The 23650-nt window shown below is 45.3% G+C and overlaps 1 protein-coding gene across 1 annotated transcript in view; it reads right to left on the bottom strand.

Moving 5' to 3' along the window:
• SI (sucrase-isomaltase) overlaps positions 1-23650 on the bottom strand; it is a 439774-nt gene that overhangs the window by 132681 nt on the left and 283443 nt on the right. Inside the window, exon 46 of the mRNA XM_075340661.1 lies at positions 22526-22575. Coding sequence (XP_075196776.1) covers positions 22526-22575 — 50 coding nt within the window. The remainder of the gene's footprint in view (positions 1-22525; positions 22576-23650) is intronic.

Below are 23650 nucleotides of genomic sequence, written 5' to 3'. Positions count from 1 at the left end.
CGTTCAGCGATGTAAAATCGTCGCAAAAGCGTGATTTATCGCTAATCGGCTACACGGGTCCTAATTCCCAAAAATCGTTACTTCAGCAGTAACGAGGTTGTTCCTCGTTCCTGCGGCATCACACATCGCTGCGTGTGACGCCGCAGGAGCGAGGAACATCTCCCTACCTGCCTCCCGGCCGCTATGCGGAAGGAAGGAGGTGGGCGGGATGTTACGTCCCGCTCATCTCCGCCCCTCCGCTGCGATTGGGCGGCGGTTCAGTGACGTCGCTGTGACGCCGCACGGACCGCCCCCTTAGAAAGGAGGCGGTTCGCCGGTCACAGCGACGTCGCCGGACAGGTAAGTATGTGTGACGGCTCTGGGCGATGTTGTGCGGCACGGGCAGCGATATGCCCATGTCGCGCAACAGATGGGGGCGGGTACGCACACTAGCGATATCGGGACCGATATCGCAGTGTGTAAAGTAGCCTTTAGTTCCAAGACAATTCAAGATAAAGACCGTCTGATGCCGTTGTGCTCTGTTGCCAGCACAGTAATGAGGGGTGCGTGATTCCTTCTGCGCAGTTACAATGCTGGTGGCCTGACCAGGCAGGCTTGGGGCGGAGGTGGAGGACCCAGATGAGGTTGAGGAGGCAGAAGCAGTGGAGGAACGTATACAGACAGAGGATTGACGCCCAAGTCGTGGGGATGGCAAGACTTGTGCACAGACCCTTCACCATCTATCACCATAGTTACCCAGTGCCCAGTCAGCGACATGTAACGTCCCTGTCCATGCTTACTGGTCCAAGTATGTGTGGTGAAATGCACCCGTTCACACACAGAGTTTCTCAAGGAAGCGGTGATGTTGTGTGCGACATGCTGGTGTAGCGCAGGCACACCTTTTTTAGAGAAGTAGTGGCGACTGGGCATCTGGTACTGGGGCACAGCAACAGACATAAAGTCTCTAAAATCCTGTGTGTCCACCAGGCGGAAAGGCAGCATTTCGGTAGCCAAGAGCTTACAGTGGGATAAAGTCAACCTCTTAGCTTTGTCATGGGTCGCAGGAAATGGCCTTTTATTTGTCACATCTGAGGGACAGGGATCTGGCTGCTGTGTGTAGACAGTGGTGAGTAGGGTGTCCCTGGAAAAATGCAGGTTTGTGAGGAAAGTGCAGGTGTAGACATGATGTTGCCTTCATCCAACGTTGATGCTATCGATGTCTGAGAAACACGCACTTGTTTCCCCTTTCCAAACCAACTGACGACCTACCAAGCAAACTGCCTGTTGCGGTTACACTGGTGGAAGTTGTGCGTGGAAAACCAGGTGTGACAGCTGTCCCCACAGTCCTAGAAAATGAAGAGCGCGCGGATGCACTGGAAGGGGCAGGCGGTGGATGGTCCGCTCCGCTAGGCCACATTGCAGCACGGTAAGCTTCCCACTGGGACATATGATATTTATTCATGTGACGAATAATGGAAGAAGTTGTCAAACTGCTGAGGTTTTGCCCTCTACTAACAGATTCCCGATAAATTTTACAGATCACATGATTTGGGCGATCCTTTGCATGGTCAAAAAAGGACCAGGCTAAGCAAGGCTTAGAGGACATGCGACCTGCTGAGCCACCCCGACTAGTGCTCAGAGGCAGAGTGGTGGCTGATGATGCAGTTGTAGACGTGCTACCAGTACTCCTCCTCTGTCCAGGAAGGTGCAAGGTAACTTCGTCGTCAGTTGCATCCTCCTCCACCACCTCTGTTGACCTCCTCGAGTGCCTGACTGTGGGTTGACAGTAGGTAGGATCCAGAACTTCCTCATCAAATGTTGTGTTTGCACTCCCCTCACTCTCAGACCGAGCGTCTTCCTGCCCTGACCGAATATTTAAGTTGTCATCCCAATCTGGTATCTGTGTCTCATCGTCATCAATATGTTCCTCATCGTCTATTACAACAGGTGTTTCAGTTTGTGAATAATGGTCAACATTATGCCTAGAAACGTGGTCATCACGGCCTGAATCTGAGTCACAAAGGTTCTGGTCATCACTGCAGACCATTTCCTGGTCTGTACTCACTGCAGCTTGGGAGCAGACCTCTGATTTCCAGCCTATAGTGTGACTCAACAGCTCTGCAGATTCAGCCATTTCTGTTCCACCATACTGTGCAGGGCGGATGGAGACTTCAGAGCTGGGAGAAAGCAAGTGTGATTGGGATGACAACTCAGAGGACTGGTGTTTTTTGGATGCGGTAGTTAAGGTGGCGGAGAGGGCACTTTATGGACCACTTGAGATCCATTCAAGCATTAAGTAGTAGACATCTTACTTTTGCTGGAAGATGGCCTATCTTCAGCAGATGTTAATGGAGCTTTGCCACCTTCCCCACGGACAAAAACTTTTTTTCCTTTTCCAACACGCCTGTTCCCCTTTCCACCAGCATCTGTCATTTTGCCACTCATTTTGATTGCGATCAGATTGTGAACTTAAAATGTGGTAGTAAAAATTGAGAGGTGGTGTAGATTGCAGCAGTGGTCTACCTTTATTGACAGCAGAATAAACAACAATAACTATCCCTGACAATGCAACTATGGCCCTTAAACTGGCAGCACAGTTTGCTATTCTAATAGCTTAGTAAAAATGAGTTTGACGGTGCAATGCAGAGGTTCTGGAAATAGCTTGGCACCAGTGGGACACTAATGAAGTCCAACAGCCATGTTTAGGATACCACTAAGTTCCTCAGTGTTTGCTATTATAATGGCATAGTAACAATGAGCTTGAGGGTGCAATGCATAGGTGCTGAAAATAGCTTTACACCAGTGGGACACTAATGAAGTCCAACAGCCACTTTTTGGATGCCACTAAGTTTCCTCAGTGTTTGGTATTATAATGGCTTAGTAACAATGAGCTTGATGGTGCAATGCAGCGGTACTGCAAATAGCTTTGCACCAGTGGGACACTAATGGAAGTCCAACTGCCACTTTTAGGATGCCACTAAGTTTCCTCAGTGTTTGCTATTATAATGGCTTAGTAACAATGAGCTTGAGGGTGCAATGCAGAAGTGCTGTACATAGCTTTGCACCAGTGGGACATTAATGAATTCCAACAGCCACTTTTAGGATGCCACTAAGTTTCCTCAGTGTTTGCTATTATAATGGCTTAGGAACAATGAGCTTGAGGGTGCAATGCAGATGTGCTGCAAATAGCTTGGCACCAGTGGGACACTATTGAAGTCTAACAGCCACTTTTAGGATGCCACTAAGTTTCCTCAGTGTTTGCTATTATAATGGCTTAGTAACAATGAACTTGAGGGTGCAATGCAGAGATGCTGCAAATAGCTTTGCACCAGTGGGACACTAATGAAGTCCAACAGCCACTTTTTGGATGCCACTAAGTTTCCTTAGTGTTCGCTATTATAATGGCTTAGTAACAATGAGCTTGAGGGTGCAATGCAGAGGTGCTGCAAATAGCTTTGCACCAGTGGGACACTAATGAAGTCCAACAGCCACTTTTAGGATGCCACTAACTAGCAGCACTCTGCAATTAAAATGGCTTTGCTAAAAAGGGCAGGAGGGTACAGTGGCTGGGTTGTGGGTCAGTGTAGAGAAAGGCAGCATCACTTTCTGTCCCTCCTAATGGTGAAATGCAGCAAGGAAGTCCCTGAGCTGAGCTACACAGACGCTATTATCTGTAACTGTTTCCACGGACCTGACTGTCACCTATGGCTCTGAGCCTGCTGTAATTAGCCCTTACAAGGGCTGAAAGAAACTTCTATCCCTATTCTGTAATTCTGTATAGTGCTGTGTGTAGAGCATACACAGCAGTATCGGCAACAGGAGCTGCGCCAGCGGTGACTGACACCCAGTCGCAGAAGGCAGATAATGGCGTCCAGACAGGCAGATACCAGTTTTTATAATGCAGGGACATGTGACATGGACAGCCTATGACACATGCCCTTACTTGTCTGGCAATAAGTCCACTTAGCTGTGTGTGTCTGTGATTGGCTGACATGCTTGCTGCCCCACTACATGCGCGCTTAGGGAAGGAAGAAAAGAAAAAAAAAATGGCGATCGCCATTATCCCAGCAGCAGTGATTTGAACGCGCAGTCCCAGCACACTATACGCTGAAATTTCATAATAGTGTGAGTTACACTATTACAGTGTGAGTTACACTATTACAGCCAAAAGCCAGCTAGTAATTAGCTTGGTTTTTTGCTGCTAGAACCGTTCTCGAACGTAACTCGAGCTATCGAGCTTTTAGCAAAAAGCTCGAGTTCTAGTTCTATCTAGAACACCCCCCAAAATCACTCGAACCACGAACTGGAGAACCATAAACCACGAACCGCGCTCAACTCTAGTGATGATGAGGTTGTAGATCCCACTGACTGTCAACCCACAGTCAGGCACTTGATGAGATCAGCACAGGCGGTGGAGGAGGATGCGACTGACGACGAGATTAGCTTGCGCCTTCCTGGACACAGAAGGAGTACCAGAAGTACGTCAACAACTGCATCCTCAGTCACAAAACTGTCTTTGAGCACAAGTCGGGCTGGCCCTGCAGGTCGCATGGGCTCTAAGCCTTGCCTAGCCTGGTCCTTTTTTGACATCGCAAAGGATCTCCCAACTCATGTCATCTGTAAGATTTGTTGACAATCTCTAAGTAGAGGCCAAAACCTCACTAGTTTGACTACTTCATCCATGAACCATCACTATGTGCTCACTTCTGCCGTTCACACACCGCAGCTGAATGACTTGCATCGCTCCAGAAGCCTTTCGGCCTGCCGGATCACCGCCTGAAATGCGATGTGCCGACACGCTGGAATTCGATTCTCCACATGTTGCAGCGACTGTGGCAGCACTGCTGAGTTCTTGTGCAATACGTTATGACGTATAGCCTGGGACAATGAGATCCAGAGGTGGAGCAGATCACGCTGCTGGAGTGGTCTTAGATCAAGGACGTATGCACCCTTCTGCACAGTTTCGACATGGCAACGAAGATGTTCAGCGCTGATAATGCCATTATCAGCATGACAATTCCAGTCATTAACATGCTGCAGCACATTCTAAACAGAGTCAGCTGGTGGGACAAGAGGAAGGGGAGTTGGTACAGGAGGATTCAAATGCGGAAGGGATACCAAGATCTACAAGGTCCAGACGTTTAGCATCACCAAGGCACAGGCATGGGACGGTGGGGGAGAGGGATTAACAAGGGCGCATGGTAGCAGCCATTGTTGAGTAAGGTACAGGAGCCCAGGATGAAATGGAGGACGAACTGGCGATGGACATGGAAGACTCAGCAGATAAGGGAGACCTTGATCACATTTCTGTTGTGCAAGGTTGGGAGGAGAGGGCAGAGGAAGGAAGCTTGATTCTCACCTTGCCGCCACAAACAGAGCAAGGACTTGGTCCTCCTGGAAGAGCAAGACACATGAGTGCCTTCTTGCTGCACTACCTACAACATGACCCTCGGATTGTCAGAATTAGAAGTAATGCTGACTACTGGGTTGCCACACTCTTAAGAGGGCTTTAAACGCTACAATATCGTTAACGTATTATTGTCGGGTGACGGTGTTTGTGACGCACATCCGGCGACGTTAACAACATTGCAGCATGTGACACGTACGAGCGACCTTAGTCGATCGCAAAAGTCGCCAAAATCGGTCGCCACGGAGAGGTCGTCCTGAATCAAAAAATCGGATTGTCAGAATTAGAAGTAATGCTGACTAATGGGTTGCCACACTCTTAAGGGGGCTTTACACGCTACGATACTGTTAACATATTATCGTCGGGGTCACGGTGTTTGTGACGCACATCCGACGACGTTAACAACATCGCAGCATGTGACACGTACGAGCAACCTTAGTTGATCGCAAAAGTGGCCAAAATCGTTCGCCATGGAGAGGTCATCCCGAATCAAAACATAATTAATTGCTTCCTAGCGATGTTGTTCGTCGTTCCTGCGGCAGCACACATCACTATGTGTGACACCGCAGGAGCGACGAACATCGCCTTACCTCCGTCCACCAGCAATGCGGAAGGAAGTGGGCAGGATGTTACATCCCGCTCATCTCCTCCCCTCCGCCTCTATTGGCCGGCCGCTTAGTGACGCCGCAGTGACGTCGCTATGACACCAAACGCACCTCCCCCTTAAGGGAGGTATTGTTCGGCGGTCATAGTGACGTCGCTGCACAGGTGCGTGTGACGCTGCCATAGCGATAATGTTCGCAACGGCAACGATCACACAATACCGCCGAGGCTAGCAATGCCGCAGCGTGTAAAGCACCCTTTAGATCCCTGGTACAAGTCAAAATTTGGCGAAATAATTCCTGCCATAGAAAGAGACGCACGTATGCAGGAGTATCAGCAGAAGCCGTTATGAAATCTTAGCTCGCCTTTTCCACTAAACACTAGAGTTGAGCGCGGTTCTAGGTTCGAGGTTCTCCAGTTTTAGGCTCGAGTGATTTTGGGGGCTGTTCGAGATCGAACTAGAACTCTAGCTTTTTGCAAAAGCTCGATAGTTCTAGATACGTTCGAGAACAGTTCTAGCAGCAAAAAGCAGGGCTTTTTACAGCTACAGTGTGCAGGAGCCATCGCTGGCAGCCTGCCAGAAGCTGGTAACCAAGATAAACATCGGGTATCCAACCAAAGCGCTTTGGTTAGTAACCTGATGTTTATCCTAGTTACGTGCAGGAAGCCCACACTTTCCCGCTCAGCTCGCTCCGCCCCCTCCTGCCCGTGGCATGTATTGTACACACATACACACACACACACACACACACACTCTGCACACATGGTCCCGCTCGGCTTACCTGCGGTGATGAAGTCCCGCCATCCCGACCTCAGCGCTGTCACTGTCCTCCATGGCCGCCGCTTGTCACATCACCTCTTGCTTCCGACCCGAGACTGACTAGTGGTGATGTCACGGGCCTCTCGCGATACTTGGTGTGAAGGCGCCGGTCATTGAACTCAGTGACAGGGGCTGTCAGTGTGCTGGAGATCAGCGCAGGTAATGTACCTCGCTGACAGCAGCACTTGTCATCCCCTGCAGTGACCTGGGCTGACCCATTGATGTTAGCTCAGGTCACTGCACTGCTCTCCCAGCCAATGGGGAACATCCTGCTCTTCATTGACTGGGACAGTGTGGATCGTCATGGCAACCCCTTGGATTACACCAGACCTGGATTTGTTTTTCATTCTAATAAATTGGTTAAAGAGGGAATGTTTTGGGGAGTGTTTTTTTCAAATAAAAATGTGTTTGTCGTCTATTTTTTTTTATTACTGACTGGGTTGGTGATGTCGGGTATCTGATAGACGCCTGACCTCACAAACCCCAGGGCTTGATGCCAGGTGACATTACACATCTGGTATTAACCCCATATATTACCCCATTTGCCACCGCACCAGGGCGCGGGATGAGCTGGGGCGAAGCACCAGGATTGGCGCATCTAATGGATGCGCCACTTCTGGGGCGGCTGCGGCCTGCTATTTTTAGGCTGGGGAGAGTCCAATAACCATGGACCTCCCTAGACTGAGAATATCAGGCCCCAGCTGTCTGCTTTACCTTGGCTGGTGATCCAATTTTGGGGGACCCCTACGTGTTTTTTTTTTAATTATTTATTTAATTTAAAATAACAGCGTGGGGTGCCCTCAGTTTTGGATTACCAGCCAAGGTGAGGTTGCCAGCTGTGGTCTGCAGGCTGCAGCCGTCTGCTTTACCCTAGCTGGCTACAAAACTAGGGGGAACCCTACGTCATTTTTTTTTCATTTTTTTGGCTAAATACAAAGCTAAGCACCCCTTAGTGCCACATGAAAGGCACCAAAGGGTGCTCCACTTTTTATCCACTTTTTCTCCACTTTTTCTACATTTTTTTCTCCATTTTTTCTCCACTTTTTCTCCACTTTTTCTCCACTTTTTCTACATTTTTTCTCCACTTTTTCTCCACTTTTTCTCCACTTTTTCTCCACTTTTTTCTCCACTTTTTCCTCCACTTTTTCTCCACTTTTTCTCCACTTTTTCTCCATTTTTTCTCCACTTATTCTCCATTTTTTCTCCACTTTTTCTACATTTTTTTCTCCATTTTTTCTCCACTTTTTCTCCACTTTTTCTCCACTTTTTCTCCACTTTTTTTCTCCACTTTTTCTCCACTTTTTCTCCACTTTTTCTCCACTTTTTCTCCACTTTTTCTCCACTTTTTTCTCCACTTTTTCCTCCACTTTTTCTCCACTTTTTCTCCATTTTTTCTCCACTTATTCTCCATTTTTTCTCCACTTTTTCTACATTTTTTTCTACATTTTTTTCTCCACTTTTTCTCCACATTTTCTTCACTTTTTCTCCACTTTTTCTCCATTTTTTTCTCCACTATTTCTCCACTTTTTCTCCACTTTTTCTCCACTTTTTCTCCACTTTTTTCTCCACTTTTTCTCCACTTTTTCTCCACTTTTTCTCCACTTTTTCTCCATTTTTTCTCCACTTTTTCTCCACTTTTTCTCCATTTTTTTCTCCACTTTTTCTCCACTTTTTCTCCACTTTTTCTCCATTTTTTTCTCCACATTTTCTCCACTTTTTCTCCACTTTTTCTCCACTTTTTCTCCATTTTTTTCTCCACATTTTCTCCACTTTTTCTCCACTTTTTCTCCACTTTTTCTCCACTTTTCCTCCATTTTTTTCTCCACTTTTTCTCCTTTTTTTCTCCATTTTTTCTCCACTTTTTCTCCACTTTTCCTCCATTTTTTTCTCCACTTTTTCTCCATTTTTTTCTCCATTTTTTTCTCCACTTTTTCTCCACTTTTTCTCCACTTTTTCTCCATTTTTTTCTCCACTTTTTCTCCACTTTTTCTCCATTTTTTTCTCCACTTTTTCTCCACTTTTTCTCCACTTTTTCTCCACTTTTTTCTCCACTTTTTCTCCACTTTTTCTCCACTTTTTCTCCACTTTTTCTCCATTTTTTCTCCACTTTTTCTCCACTTTTTCTCCACTTTTTCTCCATTTTTTCTCCACTTTTTCTCCACTTTTTCTCCATATTTTTCTCCACTTTTTCTCCACTTTTTCTCCACTTTTTCTCCATTTTTTTCTCCACTTTTTCTCCACTTTTTCTCCACTTTTTCTCCACTTTTTCTCCATTTTTTTCTCCACTTTTTCTCCATTTTTTCCTCCATTTTTTCTCCACTTTTTCTCCACTTTTTCTCCACTTTTTCTCCATTTTTTTCTCCACTTTTTCTCCACTTTTTCTCCATTTTTTTCTCCACTTTTTCTCCACTTTTTCTCCACTTTTTCTCCATTTTTTTCTCCACTTTTTCTCCATTTTTTCCTCCATTTTTTCTCCACTTTTTCTCCACTTTTTCTCCACTTTTTCTCCATTTTTTTCTCCACTTTTTCTCCACTTTTTCTCCATTTTTTTCTCCACTTTTTCTCCACTTTTTCTCCATTTTTTTCTCCACTTTTTCTCCACTTTTGCTCCACTTTTTCTCCACTTTTTCTCCATTTTTTCTCCACTTTTTCTCCCTTTTTTTCTCCACTTTTTCTCCATTTTTTCCTCCATTTTTTCTCCACTTTTTCTCCACTTTTTCTCCACTTTTTCTCCATTTTTTTCTCCACTTTTTCTCCACTTTTTCTCCATTTTTTTCTCCACTTTTACTCCACTTTTTCTCCACTTTTTCTCCACTTTTTCTCCATTTTTTTCTCCATTTTTTCTCCATTCTTTTTCTATGCTTGGTCTACCCATTAGCTCTGCCATGCATACTGTAGCTCTACACCTACTGCACATGTTACTTTATGATTGACATCTCTTTCGTACCAGAGCTGTCTAAGCCTACTCTGACCCCATATTTGTCATTACTATATTGTCCTTGTACTGTATTATGACATTTGTATCATGTGTTTCATTTCTTGCTGTGTTGCAATTTTTTTGCTGCATCCCAATTGTACCTCTACATTGTTCGAGTTTATGTTATTGTTCTCTCACTCTTATGTGATACTGATTATTGTCATTTTTCATGATTACATGCAGATAAGTCCAATCTGACGAAGGCTCAGGCCGAAACGTCATTTGTAACTTGTTTTGGACAAAAACATATATGCTTATGAAAAATTTTTTTTTCTTTATACGGACCAATAAAGAGTGATTTTGCATTACTATCCGTTGTGACTTACTGACTTAGTCTGGGAGATTTAGAGTGCCGAGGTTACTCACTAATTTTATCTATTATTACCTCTAAGCACCTATATACCAGTGAGCAGAGCTTCCTCTACAGTAGTTCTCCTGATTAGGCATGCCCTTACCTCATGAGCAGGGCATTGCAGCTTTGGTAGCAACCATTACGACATGGACACTGCTGCTGTGGACCCGAGAAGAGTGAGTGCAGATTCATTGCACCCACACTCCTCACATGAAGGGTCCGCACTCCTAGAAAATGGGGGATACGTTCCCTGAGTGTCTCCCCCCCATATTCTAGACGGTCCAGAGTCGTCGTGGGACCCCTTTATTTTTTTTCTTACAATAAATTGGTGAAAGATTAAATGTTTTGGGGACTGTTTTTTCAAATAAATTTCTTTTGTCGATTTTTTGTTTTTGTTAGTACTGACAGTTTATGATGTTGGGTATCTAATAGACGCCATGACATCACAAACTGCTGGGCTTGATCTTAGGTTACTTTACAGCTAGTATCAACCCGATTTATTACCCCGTTTGCCACTGCACCAGGGCACGGGATGAGCTGTGGTGAAGCACCAGGATTGGCGCATCTAGTGGATGCGCCACGTCTGGGGTGCCTGCGGCCTGCTATTGTTAGGCTGTGAAGGCCCAATAACTATGGACCTTCCCACCCTGAGAATACCAGACCACAGCTGTCCGCTTTACCTTGGCTGGTGATCCAATTTGGGGGGGACCCTACTTTTATTGTGTAATTATTAATATTTATAAAATAATTATAAAAAAGAGCCTGAGGGGACCTCCACATTGGATCCCCAACCACGGTAAAGCTGCCAGCTGTGGTTTTCAGGCTACAGCCGTCTGCTTTACCCTAGTTGGCTATCAAAAATGGGGGGACCCAACGTCATTTTTTTTTTAACTATTTTTTAAATAGAAAAAATTAATGGGCTTCCCTGTATTTTGATTGCCAACCAAGGTAATGGCAGGCAGATGGGGGTGGCAACCCATAGCTGTCTGCTTTATCTGCGCTGAGAATCAAAAATACCGCGGAGCGCTACGTCATTTTTTTAAAGATTTATTTTTACAGCACTGTGATGTCCAGCAATCAAAATAAAGGGAAGCCCATTTTATTTTTAGTTATTTAAATAAATAATTAAAAAATATATATGGGCTCCCCTGCATTTTTTGTATTGCTAGCTAAGGGTAATCCAAGCAGCTACTGGCTGCTAACCCCCACTGCTTGGTGTTACCTTCACTGACAATGGAAAATCCCGGGAAGCATTTTTAATTTTTTTTGCCAAAAAACTACAAAAAAAGGACGTGAGCTTCACCATATTTTTGTATGCTAGCCAGGTATAGCAGGCAGGTGCTGGAAGAGTTGGATACAGCGCCAGAAGATGGCGCTTCTATGAAAGTGCCATTTTCTGAGGCGGCTGCAGACTGCAATTCGCAGCAGTGGGGCCCAGAAAGCTCAGGCCAACCTGTGCTGCGGATTCCAATCCCCAGCTGCCTAGTTGTACCTGGCTGGACACAAAAATGGGGCGAAGCCTACGTCATTTGTTTTCTAATTATTTCATGAAATTCATGAAATAATAAAAAAAGGGCTTCCCTTTATTTTTGGTTCCCAGCCGGGTACAAATAGGCAACTGGGGGTTGGGGGCAGCCGTACCTGCCTGCTGTACCTGGCTAGCATACAAAAATATGGCGAAGCCCACATAATTTTTTCAGGGGGCAAAAAACTTCTGCATACAGTCCTGGATGGAGTATGCTGAGCCTTGTAGTTCTGCAGCTGCTGTCTGTCTGTATGGAGAAGAGCAGACAGCAGCTGCAGAACTACAAGGCTCAGCATACTCCATCCAGGACTGTATGCAGAAGTTTTTTGCCCACCAAAAAAATGACGTGGGCTTCACCATATTTTTGTATGCTAGCCAGGTACAGCAGGCAGCCACGGGCTGCCTCCAACCCCCAGTTGCCTATTTGTACCCGGCTGGGAACCAAAAATATAGGGAAGCCCATTTTTTTTTAATTATTTCACTTATTTCATGAAATAATTAAAAAACAAATGATGTGGGCTTCGCCCAATTTTTGTGTCCAGCCGGGTACAACTAGGCAGCTGGGGATTGGAATCCGCAGCACAGGTTAGCCCGAGGTTTCTGGGCGCCTCTGCTGTGGATTTCAGTCCGCAACCGTCCCAGAAAATGGCGCTCTCATAGAAGCGCCATCATCTGGCGCTGTATCCAACTCTTCCAACAGCCCTGGAGCCGGGTGGCTTGTTGGGTAATCATGAGTTAATACTGGCTTTGTTTTACTAGCCAGTATTAAGCCAGAGATTCTTAATGTCAGGCACGTTTGACCTGGCCATTAAGAATCTCCAATAAAGGGTTAAAAAAAACATCACACAGAGAAAAAATACTTTAATAAAAATAAATACACAGACACATTAGAGACTCCATCTTTATTACCCCCTGTCAGCCCTCCACGATCCTGCTCTTCTGTCTTCTTTCTTTCTAGTGTAGTAGTAGTGACGATTGTAGTGAGGATGAGGTTCACCAGCTCATCACTTGGGGCTGGGGAACCTCATCCTCACTACAATCCTCACTAGTGTAGTAGTAGTGACGATTGTAGTGAGGATGAGGTTCACCAGCTCATCACTTGGGGCTGGGGAACCTCATCCTCACTACAATCCTCACTAGTGTAGTAGTAGTGACGATTGTAGTGAGGATGAGGTTCACCAGCTCATCACTTGAGGCTGGGGAACCTCATCCTCACTACAATCCTCACTACAATCGGGAAGCAGCGTGCAGCCTTCACTCCATGAGTGATCAGTGCTGGCTGTCAACGGTAACAGCGGTAACGCTGACAGACGCGTAACCATAGCAACGGTGCTCCCGGAGCCGCGGTTAGCGGTGACGTCACCGCTAACTGCGTTGCTATGGCAACGGTGATCTCCGTTAATGACCGGCTGTGTCAGCTGGTCCCTAACGGAACGGGGAGTCGACCGTGTGCTAGAGCATGTCGCCGGTACACGGCGATACACATATGTGCACCGTATACCGGAGAGATGCACTCGCAGGTCCTACATGACGCGTCATAGTCATGTGACCAGTCTGTAGCCAATGAGATAATAGCCACGTGACTGGTCACATGGCTATTTTGACGTCACGATAGGTCCTGCATCTCTGCTGGCAGTGCCGTCACCGGGAGGATTCAGCGATCATCGGATGGAATAGCGGCAGGAGACAGAGTGCAGAAGGGATCGCGAGGACCGGTAAGTGTTATGGAAATGTTTATTAACTGTTTGTGTACATTTATCATGCATTTTTATGTGTTTGTGATTGCCTCCCATTATAGCCTAGTGGTTCTAGTTCGGTTCGTCGAACGTTCGACGAACCGAACTCGAACGGGACCCCCGTTCGGCGAACCGACCTCGAGCCGAACCGCGACCGGTTCGCTCATCTCTACTAAACACCAATGGTGCACAGAGTGAATCTCACAGTTCTAAGTTGCCAATCATGAGACTGTCGAGTCATCATCACTCAAACTATACCAGCAACACCGTATCTGGTGGTAACAGCATTTTTATGGAATTGTTTCATGAATTTTTTAGACCATCCTTTGCAAGACCACAACACACAAGAAGTCTGACACATAGTCAACTCCTGGAGAGGATGATACAGGAGTATCTCCAAATGAATATCTATGCCATGACTCTGCAACTCGAGCCTTGCTCATTTTGGGCTTCCAATCTGGAAAAAAGGTGTGAGCTCACCACTAACGCTTTGGCGATGGTGATCTTGTCGTGTCCCGAAGCCAGCGTTCTCTCAGAACGTGTTTTCAGTGTTTTCAGTGCTGCTGGGTGTGTGCTGACAGATAAGCGCACGCGTCTGTCCAGTGACAATGTGGATAGACTAACGTTCATCAAGATGAATAAGTCATAGATACACAAGGACTTTTCTACATCTGTGTAATCCTGGGGAGATGAAAGGATTGTGGATTTTGATTGTGCTTCATGCAAATCAACTTTTTAAGTTTGCAACTGTGGGACAATTGATGCCACTTAAGTGGTGTCTGTGGCCCAATTTTTGAAAAAAAGGGAGACTCTTGTTGGAGTCCACTTGCTGTGTTTTAAATGATCCAAGATGAAGAAATCATGGATCAGCAAGAACTTTTCTACCCCTGTGTCATCCTGGGGAGACGAAAGGATTGTGGATTTTGATTGTGCTTCATGCAAATCAACATGTTAAGTTTGCAACTGTGGGACAATTGATGCCACTTAAGTGGTGTTTGTGGCCCAATTTTTGGAAAACATGGAGACTCTGGTTGGATTCCCCTTGCTGTGGTTTTGATGGTTGTTCATCAAGATGAAGAAGTTATGGATCCGCAAGGACTTTTCTAACCCTGTGTCATCCTGGGGAGAGTAAAGGCTTGTGGATTTTTGATTGTGCTTCATGCAAATCAACATATTAAGTTTGCAACTGTGGGACAATTGATGCCACTTACGTCGTGTCTGTGGCCCAATTTTTGGAAAAAATGGAGACTCTGGTTGGAGTCCACTTGCTGTGTTTTACATGATTTTAGAAGGGCATGACATGCCTATATCTGTGTCTCCTCCTCCTTTTACTCATCCAACTCTTTTCTTTTCACCTGAATATATGTACTTGTCACTTTTTCATGTGTTTGTGGTGTCTTGTGAGTTGTTTGTCACTTTTTGGACACCTTAGAAGGTGTTTTCTATGTGTTTGTGTTTGCCTGCCATTGTTTTCAATGGGGTTCGAAGGTGTTCGAAGGAGTTCACACCCTCCGTTCGACGAACCAAACCGAACTCGAACACTAGGGGTTGGCTTATCTCTACTGAAGACACCAAACATTTATAATAATTTGGAGGGGGGTATTTGAGGGTATAGTTTGAGTAGCAAGGGGAGTGGCTGCTGACACAGAATGAGGAGTGAGGGGAAGATGGGTACTGATATAGAAAAAGGAACAGGGTTGGAAGGAATTTGATGGCACAATTTGTGAAGTGAGAGAGTGGATGGGTACAGAGAGTATAGGGACTCATAGTGGATAGGTGCAGATCCAAGAGGAGCAAAGGGGGCATGTATGAGGACACTCTATGGGAAATGAGAGGAGATGAGTCAGGAATCAGTATGGTGAGTGAGGATGCTATGGATGTGGACACAGTATGATGAGCAAGGGGGAATGTATGGAGACACAGTATTGGGAAGCGACAGGGAAAAGATCGATGCATACATAGTATAATGATCAGGGAGGTAGAAATTTGAGAACATAGAATGAAAAGTGAGGGGGATGTTAGATGAAACCGTATCAAGAGTGATGGGTATGGACGCAATACGGGGAGTGAGGGGGGACATGTATGAGGAAACAGTATGGGAGGAGGGATGCAATGCATACACATTATAGGGAGCAAAAGTGACAAAATGGGTGCAGAGACAGTATAGGGAGTGAAGAGGAGAGGAAAAATTTGAGGACACAGGATGAAGAGTGAAGGAGGGATGAAACACAGTATGAAGAGCAAGGAATGGCAGGTTTAATGAAACAGTATGAGAGGGAGGAGTGGGTGTGAGCATAGTATGGGGAGCACAGGGAAATGTATGAGGAAACAATATGAGAGGGGGATGTATGTGTATACAGTACGTGGAGCAAAGAGGATGGGATAGGTGCCTACACAGGATGGGTAAGGGCGAGATGAGGATAAGGGATGAAAAGCAAGAGAGGGATGGGTGAAGACATTATTTAGAGCAAGGAGGAGCATGTATGAGGAAACAGTTTGGGAGGGGGGATGTATAAGTAAACATTATGGGAAACAAGGGGCATTGGTGCGGACACAGTATGGGGGCATGGGGTATGTGTAAGGAGACAGTATCTAGAGTGAGGGGGTAAATTTGTGATTTTTGAGTATACAGTACGATTTACAGGGGGAGATATGATAGGAGACATAATGAGGGATGGGTGAAGTGTGTGAGAAGCCTTTTGAGTGGAATAGTGTAAAGAGACAATATGAGGAGAAAATGTGAGCGAGAACAGGAAAGAAACTAGACAGTGTGTGTGATATAGAGAGGGAATAACATTGGTGGACAATGTAAGGGCAAGCCAGGAGGAGACAATTTTCCGAGGAGGAGGCACAATATAAAGACTTGTGCAGTATAGGGTGACACAGTGTAGAGGACAATGTGAAGAGGGGGCTTAGTATGAAAAGGTGAAGCCAGTGTGGAGGTAATTTGCTATAAGAGGAACAGTGTATTGGTCATATTTTGTGTGGGGAAAAAAATGAGGGGCAATTATTTATTCAAGGCCAGAGTAGGGCAGATATTTTTATTCAAGGGCATTATAACCATTCAGCTATTTTTAAGGGCACTGTGTTGGGATATGCTGCAGAAAACCGGAAAATATATAACTGTGCAGAGATGATCTATGGATGTGAAACATCAACAAGATAAAGAAAGGAAAGAGAACTACTCAGATTAGAGACAATGTTGTCTATATTATAACATGAATTAAATGTTTATTTGTGACACTAGCTAATACTCATCAGCATTGTGGCTCCTATCTTTCAGGGTGTTATCTCTCCCAATCCCTTTCTGGGGAAGAGTCCCAGAAAAATGCTGGAGTTTCCCATTGACTTCCATTATAGTCGGTACTCAAGTTGAGCAGATCTGAGAGTTTGACCTGCTTGATTCGAGTACCGAGCTCTTAAACATTTAGGTGCTTGCTCATCACTACTGATAACAACTCTTAGGGGTCCTTTGCACACTATGACATGGCAGGTGCGATGTCAGTGGGGTCAAATCGAAAGTGACACACTTACGGCGTTGCTCTTGACATCGTAGTGTGTAAATCGTTTTAACTAAGATTACCGAGCGCAAAAGCGTCGGTATCGTATGATCGGTGTAGCGTCGGTCATTTTCATTATTTTGGCTGCAGCGACGGAACGATGTTGTTCCTCGTTCTTGCGGCAGCACACATCGCTGTGTATGAAGTCGTAGGAGCGAGGAACATCTCCTAACTGCGTCCCGTCTGCAATGCAGAAGGAAAGAGGTGGGCGGGATGTTTACGTTCTACTCATCTCCGCCCCCCTGCTTTTATTGGCCGCCTTCCGTGTGACATCGCTGTGACGCCACATGACCCGCCCCCTTAGGAAGGAGGTGGGTCACCGGCCAGAGCGACGTCACAGGGCAGGTAAGTGCATGTGAAGCTGCCATAGCGATAATATTCGCTACGGCAGCTATCACAAGATATCGCAGCTGCGACGGGAGCGGGGACTATTGCGCTCGGCATCGCAGCATCGGCTTGCGATGTCGTAGTGTGCAAAGGGCCCCTTAGTATCCCCTTATCATTATGATGGACATACTGTGAGCTGTTGGTTCATGTGATATAAATGTTTATGGGTCTGACCTAACATTACTATTGATGTAATATGTACTGATGTTTGTTCCAGTAATATATATTTCTGTGCTGATTATGGTTGTGATGCTCTGTTTCTGATTATATATCCTTGGGCTGTTATTAGTTCTGACCCTGTAAACTTGTAACAATCCATAACTTGTAAGATTACAAAAAACATGGCTATGTTAATAAAGTATTGTGCAGTCTGACACGTTAAGAAAATATTGGATTTCTACAATCAAGCATGTGGGATATTTTCTTTTTGGATACTACACATTTCATTAGCATTTGGTACTATTGCCCTTAAACTGTATGACATGGGTCAAATGTTTTGGTTATCCTTCAACAAGCATCTCACAATAGTTGGTAGGAATTTGGGCCCATCCTCCTGACAGTACTGGTGTAACTGGGCCATGTTTGTAGGTTGCCTTACTTGCACCTACCTTTTTAGCTTTGCCCATAAATGTTCAATAGGTTTGACATCAGGGCTTTGTGATGGCCACTTCAAAACATTGATTTTGCTATCCTTAAGCTACTTTATAACCAGTTTGGTAGCATGCTTGAAGTCATTGTCCATTTAGAAGACCCATTTCTGCCCAAGCTTTAGGTTCCTGGCTGTTGTCTTGAAATATTGCTTCAGTATTTCCACATAATCTTCTTTTCTCATGATGCCATCTATTTTGTGAAGTGCACCACTCTCTCTTGAAGCAAAACAACCCAACAACATGATGCGGCCACCCCTGTGTTTCACATGTAGCATGGTGTTCTTAGACTTCAAAGCATCTGCCTTTTTCCTCCAAACTTAACAATTGTCATTATGGCCATACAATGCAATTTTAGTTTCCTGACACCACAGATCATGTCTCCAAACATGAAGATCTTTGTTCCTAAGTGCATTTGCAAACATTAATCTTCCTTTTTTATGTTTATTTTAGAGTAATGGCTTCTTCCTGAAAGAGCAGCCTTTCAGTCCTTGTTGATACAGTACTTGTATCACGGTGGATAATGATACAGTCTTACCAGCTTCCGCCAGCATCTTCATAAGGTCTTTTGCTTTTGTTCTTGGGTTGATATTCACACATCTGACCAAAGCCCATTCATCTATGGTACACAGAACACATCTCCTTCCTGAGCGGTATGATAACTGGACAATCTCAATTTGTTTGAACTTGTTTGAACTTGCATATACAGTGGAACATCGCTTAACGAGTAACCCAGTTAACGAGAATTTCGCTTAACAAGCAAAGCTTTCTGTAAATTTGAAACTCGATTTACGAGAAAGCTTTGCTGTACGAGCAAAATACTCACCGCACAAACATCTGGTTCCGTACATCCACCGCGCTCTGACCCGTACTTGCAGTCCACACAAACACACACAAGCGCGCACAAACACACACAAACACACACGCATGCACGCACATACAGTATTATGCTCACCTTACCTTCCGTTCTACTGCCAGCCTCATGGTTCTTGTAGTTCCCAGTTACATCGCGACGTCCTCGCGGCGAACTACAAGACCCAGGAGGCCGGCGATGGAACGGAAGGTAAGGTGAGCATAATATGTGTACCTTCAGTTCCATTGCCGGCCTCCTGGGTCCTGTAGTTTGCCGCTCCACTCCAGGCTGTGCATCGGCAACCATAGCGACGAAGCAGGAACTTCCTATCACCGCTACTCAAAGGCAGCGGGATGGCCAATCAGAGGCAAGCGTCTCCTGCCTTTGACGTCAGCGATCTGGCAGCGGAAATTCCTCCCTCATCGTTATGGTAACCAGATACACAGCTCGTACCGGAGAACAGCAAATCCCAGGAGACCGGCGATGTAATGGAAGGTAAGGTGAGCATAATATGTGTACCTTCCGTTCCATCGCTGGCCTCCTGGGTCCTTTAGTTCGCCGCTCCAGGATGTGTATCGGTAACCATCGGCGATGAAGCAGGAACTTCTGCTGTCAGACGCTACTCAAAGGCAGCGCGCTGACCAATCAGAGGCTCCTGCCTTTGACGTCAGCGCTCTGGGTGCGGACGTTCCTCCCTCGTCATCATGGTTACCCGATACACAGCCCGTGCTACTGAACAGCAAGTCCCAGCAGGCCGGCGATGGAACGGAAGGTAAGGTGAGCATATAATAGGTGCGTGTGAGTTTGTGTGAGTTTGTGTGAGTTTGTGTGTGTTTGTACGTGTTTGTTTGAGTTTGTGTGTGTTTGTACGTGTGTGGAATGGCACAACAGGGGACCAGGATGAGTCATTTAACAAGTTGTGGAACGAATTGTCTGCATTGCAATGATTTCCTATGGGAAGTCTTGCTTTGCCTAACGAGTAACTTGGTTAACAAGCACCCTCCCAGAACGGATTGTTCTCGTTAACCAATGTTCCACTGTAATTGTTTGTACAGATGAATGAGCGACCTTCAGGTATCTGAAAATCATTTTTAAGGATAACACATGAAATAGAGAAAAAGACATGGATCGCACATCCCAAACATACAATAATCTAAAGCCGCTAGGCAAAAAATTAAATAATAGAACACGAGGTTCTTTATTTCCCTTTTGATCATTTTGTGACGTGGCAGTGGGCTTAATACAATCTGATCTGAATTACCATAGAAAGACTCTCATGTTCGATTATATCATTTTTTGCCTAGTGGCTTTAGATCATTGTATTATTTGGGATGTGTGATCCATGTCTTTTTCTCTGTTTTTTGCTTGTATCTGCACTCCCCCCATTTGACACAAATGATTTTAATCAGCAGGAGACTGCAAGAGGGGTCAGCCTTTTTTTGCTCCCAATTCACATATGGGAGCCAGTGGGAGGTGAGTGCGCAGCTCCTCTCACAGGGTGTTGGTGCTGTGTGGTGGCCGCTGTTGTGGTGGTTTCGTGTCAGTGGGGGGTGGTGGGACCTGAAGCCATGGGGCTTTGCCTTGCAGCATGGGTGCTGTGAGGCACCAGGTCACCTGCCCTGCTTGTGTTTTGTCGCTGCAGCAGCGGTTAGTGCATAGTGCTGCACTACAAGGTTTAGATTAGGGACCCACTCAGAGGTTCTCCATGACGTGGCAGTGAGCTTAATACAATATGATCAGAATGGTAACAAAGAACCTCATGTTCTATTATTTAATTTTTTTGCCTTGCGGCTTTAGATCATTGTATTTTTGGGATGTGCGATCCATGTCTTTTTCTCTGTATAGTGTGATATCCAAGGATAGACAAGACTTGTACAAGTCCACCATTCTCGTCCTGAGATCTTGGCTGATTCCTTTTGTCTTTCCCATGATGCTACACAAAGAAGCAGTATGTTTCAGGTGTGCATTAAATACATTCACAGCTGTGTTTCTAATTAAGTCAAATGTTCCCAATAAGCCAGAAGCTTTCAAAGACATTACATCATCATATTGGCTGTCCCATATTGTTTAAAGGCATAGTACTCTTAGGCGGGCTTTACACATTGCAACATCGTTAGCATCGGCTAGCGATATCGAGCACGATAGTACCCACCCCCATCGCACAGCTGATATGTGGTGATAGCTGCCGTAGCGAACATTATCGCTACGGCAGCTTCACACGCACATACCTTGTCGGTGACGTCGCGGTGACTGCCGAACAATCCCTCCCTCAAAGGGGAGGTGCGTTCGGCATCACCGCGACGTCACCTCGACATCACTAAGCGGCCGGCCAATAGAAGCGGAGGGGCAGAGATGAGTGGGACATCCCGCCCAGCTCCTTCCTTCCGCATTGGCGGTGGGACGCAGGTAAGTAGATGTTTGTCGTTCCTGCGGCTTCACACACAGCGATGTGTGGTGCTGCAGGAATGACAAACAACATCATATCGGCAGCAGTAACGACATTATGGAATGGAGCGATGTGTCACCGATCACCGATTTTTGACATTTTTGCAATTGTGATCGTCGCTCCTAGGGTTTACACACTGCGATGTCGGTAACGGCGCCGGATGTACGTCACTAATAACGACGTGACCCCGACGATATATTGTTACCGATGTCGCAACGTGTAAAGCCCGCCTTAGTGTATGTAAACTTTTGACCTTGCAAAAAGTAATAAAAATGCTTCAAAACATTCTCTATCTCATTATTTTGGTATTTGACAAATATAAATAATTTTGACTCAAAAATAAATAAATGGAACACTTAAACAAATCTGACTTTATAAAATGATGTCTCTCAAACCAATATAGACAATCCAATACCTTCATAAATAGGAGGTACCATATTTTTTGTTTTATAAGACGCACCAGATTATAAGATGCACCCCAAATTTAGAGATGAAAATAGGTAAAAATAGGTAGGGGGCTGCAGCAGTGGTGGAGCGGGGTCACTGAAGGCACAGACTGTGCTAGCAGTGGCGGCGGCTCCGTGGTGTCAGCGGCGGGTCAGTGACAGCAGCAGCGGCGGGGGGGGGTCAGTGGTGAAGCAGGCAGTGCGGTGAGTGTCCCAGTCTGTCCGCAGTCCCAGTTCAAATGATGGCACCCAGAGCGGCGCGTGCGCAGATGGAGCTCTCATCCAAAAGCTCCATCTACGCATGTGCTAACTCCTGGAGCGGCGCTTGCGCAGATGGATCTCTCATCCAAGAGCTCCATCTGCGCACACGCTGACTCTCGATACCGTCATTTGAAACCGGGACCGCAGACAGACTGGGACACTCGCCGCACAGTCACCGCAGTCCGCACAGCCACCCACCCATCCACCCACACAGAGTGGCAGCCAGCAGGCTGCCCACCCACACAGGGAGGCAGCCGGGATAGAGAGGCAGCCGGCATCGACAGGCACCTGGCCGCCCGCACGCTGCAACAATCACACGGGGCAGCCTGTATGCCAACTGCACACAGAGCTGCACATAGAGCCCCTCCCCCCCGGTTAGCTATATTCGGATTTTAAAATGCACCCTTCATTTTCCTCCCAAATTTTTGGGAGGAAAACTGCGTCTTATAATCTGAAAAATACAGTAACTTGTTGACAGATAAGTTATCTTTTTAATAAATGCATCCAGCATATCACATGTACTTACAGAGGTTGCGCGGAATTCATACATAATATAAACTCCATGTTCAATAGAATCTATAAAGAAGCACAGTGCAATCAGTCTTTTAATCTAAGCATGATAACTTGACATGGCAAAGGAAAATGATCATGTTCTGGCTTAATTTAGAAAGAGTAATATTGAAAAATGCCCTTTGTGGCATACTACAGATAGATTTTGTTTATTATAATAAATGTCCATTTCTTTTGGTAGATAGGTATTTCGGTTAACAACTTTCCTTATAGTCGTGACCAAAATGTTGTCACCCTTGAATTTGTTCAAGAAAAAGAAATATTTGTCCCAGAAAATTATTGCAATTACATGTTTTTCTATACATGTTTATTTTTTTTTAATGCTTGGGAATAACACGAAAAAAAAGAAATTGAAAATTGGAAATAATTTCACATAAAACCCAATAATGGGCAGCACACAATTGATGCCATCCTTATCTTAATATTGTCCACCCTTTGGAATACATTTTTGCAATTAATCATTTCATGTTACCTTCAAGAAGCTTTTTACACCTCTCAACTGAAATTTTGATCTACTCTTCTGTTGCGAACTGCTCCCGCTCTCCCTTATTTTAAGGGTGCCTTCTCCCAACAGTAATTTGAAGATCTCTGCACAAGTGCTTAGTGGGATTAGGATCCAAACTAATTGTTCGCCACTTCAGAACTCTACAGCACTTTGCTTCCATCTATTTCTGGAGCCTTCTTGAGGTATGCTTGGGGTCATTGTCCTACTTGAAGACTCATGATCTAGGACGCAAACCTAGGTTTCTGAGACTGGGCATTACATTGAGATCCATATTCCTTCAGTCAGTTCAGATTTCACAATGCCCAAAACATCTTTGAACACCAAACATATTTGACTGTAGGTACTGTGCTCTATTTTCTTAGGTCTAATTTTGTTTTGAGTAAACAGTAGAATTATGTGCTTTACCAAAATGCTCTATCTTGGTCTCATTTGTCCAAAATACGATTTTACAGAAGAGCTTTGCCTTACTTACAGACATTTTGGCAAACTGCAGTCTAGATCTTTTATTTCTCTGTCAGCAGTGGGGTCCTCTTGGATCTCCAGCCATAACATTTAATTTAATTAAAATGTTAATGG

The sequence above is a fragment of the Anomaloglossus baeobatrachus genome, chromosome 3 (assembly GCF_048569485.1).
Source record: "Anomaloglossus baeobatrachus isolate aAnoBae1 chromosome 3, aAnoBae1.hap1, whole genome shotgun sequence".
NCBI classification, from domain to species: domain Eukaryota; kingdom Metazoa; phylum Chordata; class Amphibia; order Anura; family Aromobatidae; genus Anomaloglossus; species Anomaloglossus baeobatrachus.
The sequence above is the reverse complement of the archived record's forward strand: the minus strand, read 5'-3'. Positions and strand labels throughout refer to the sequence as shown.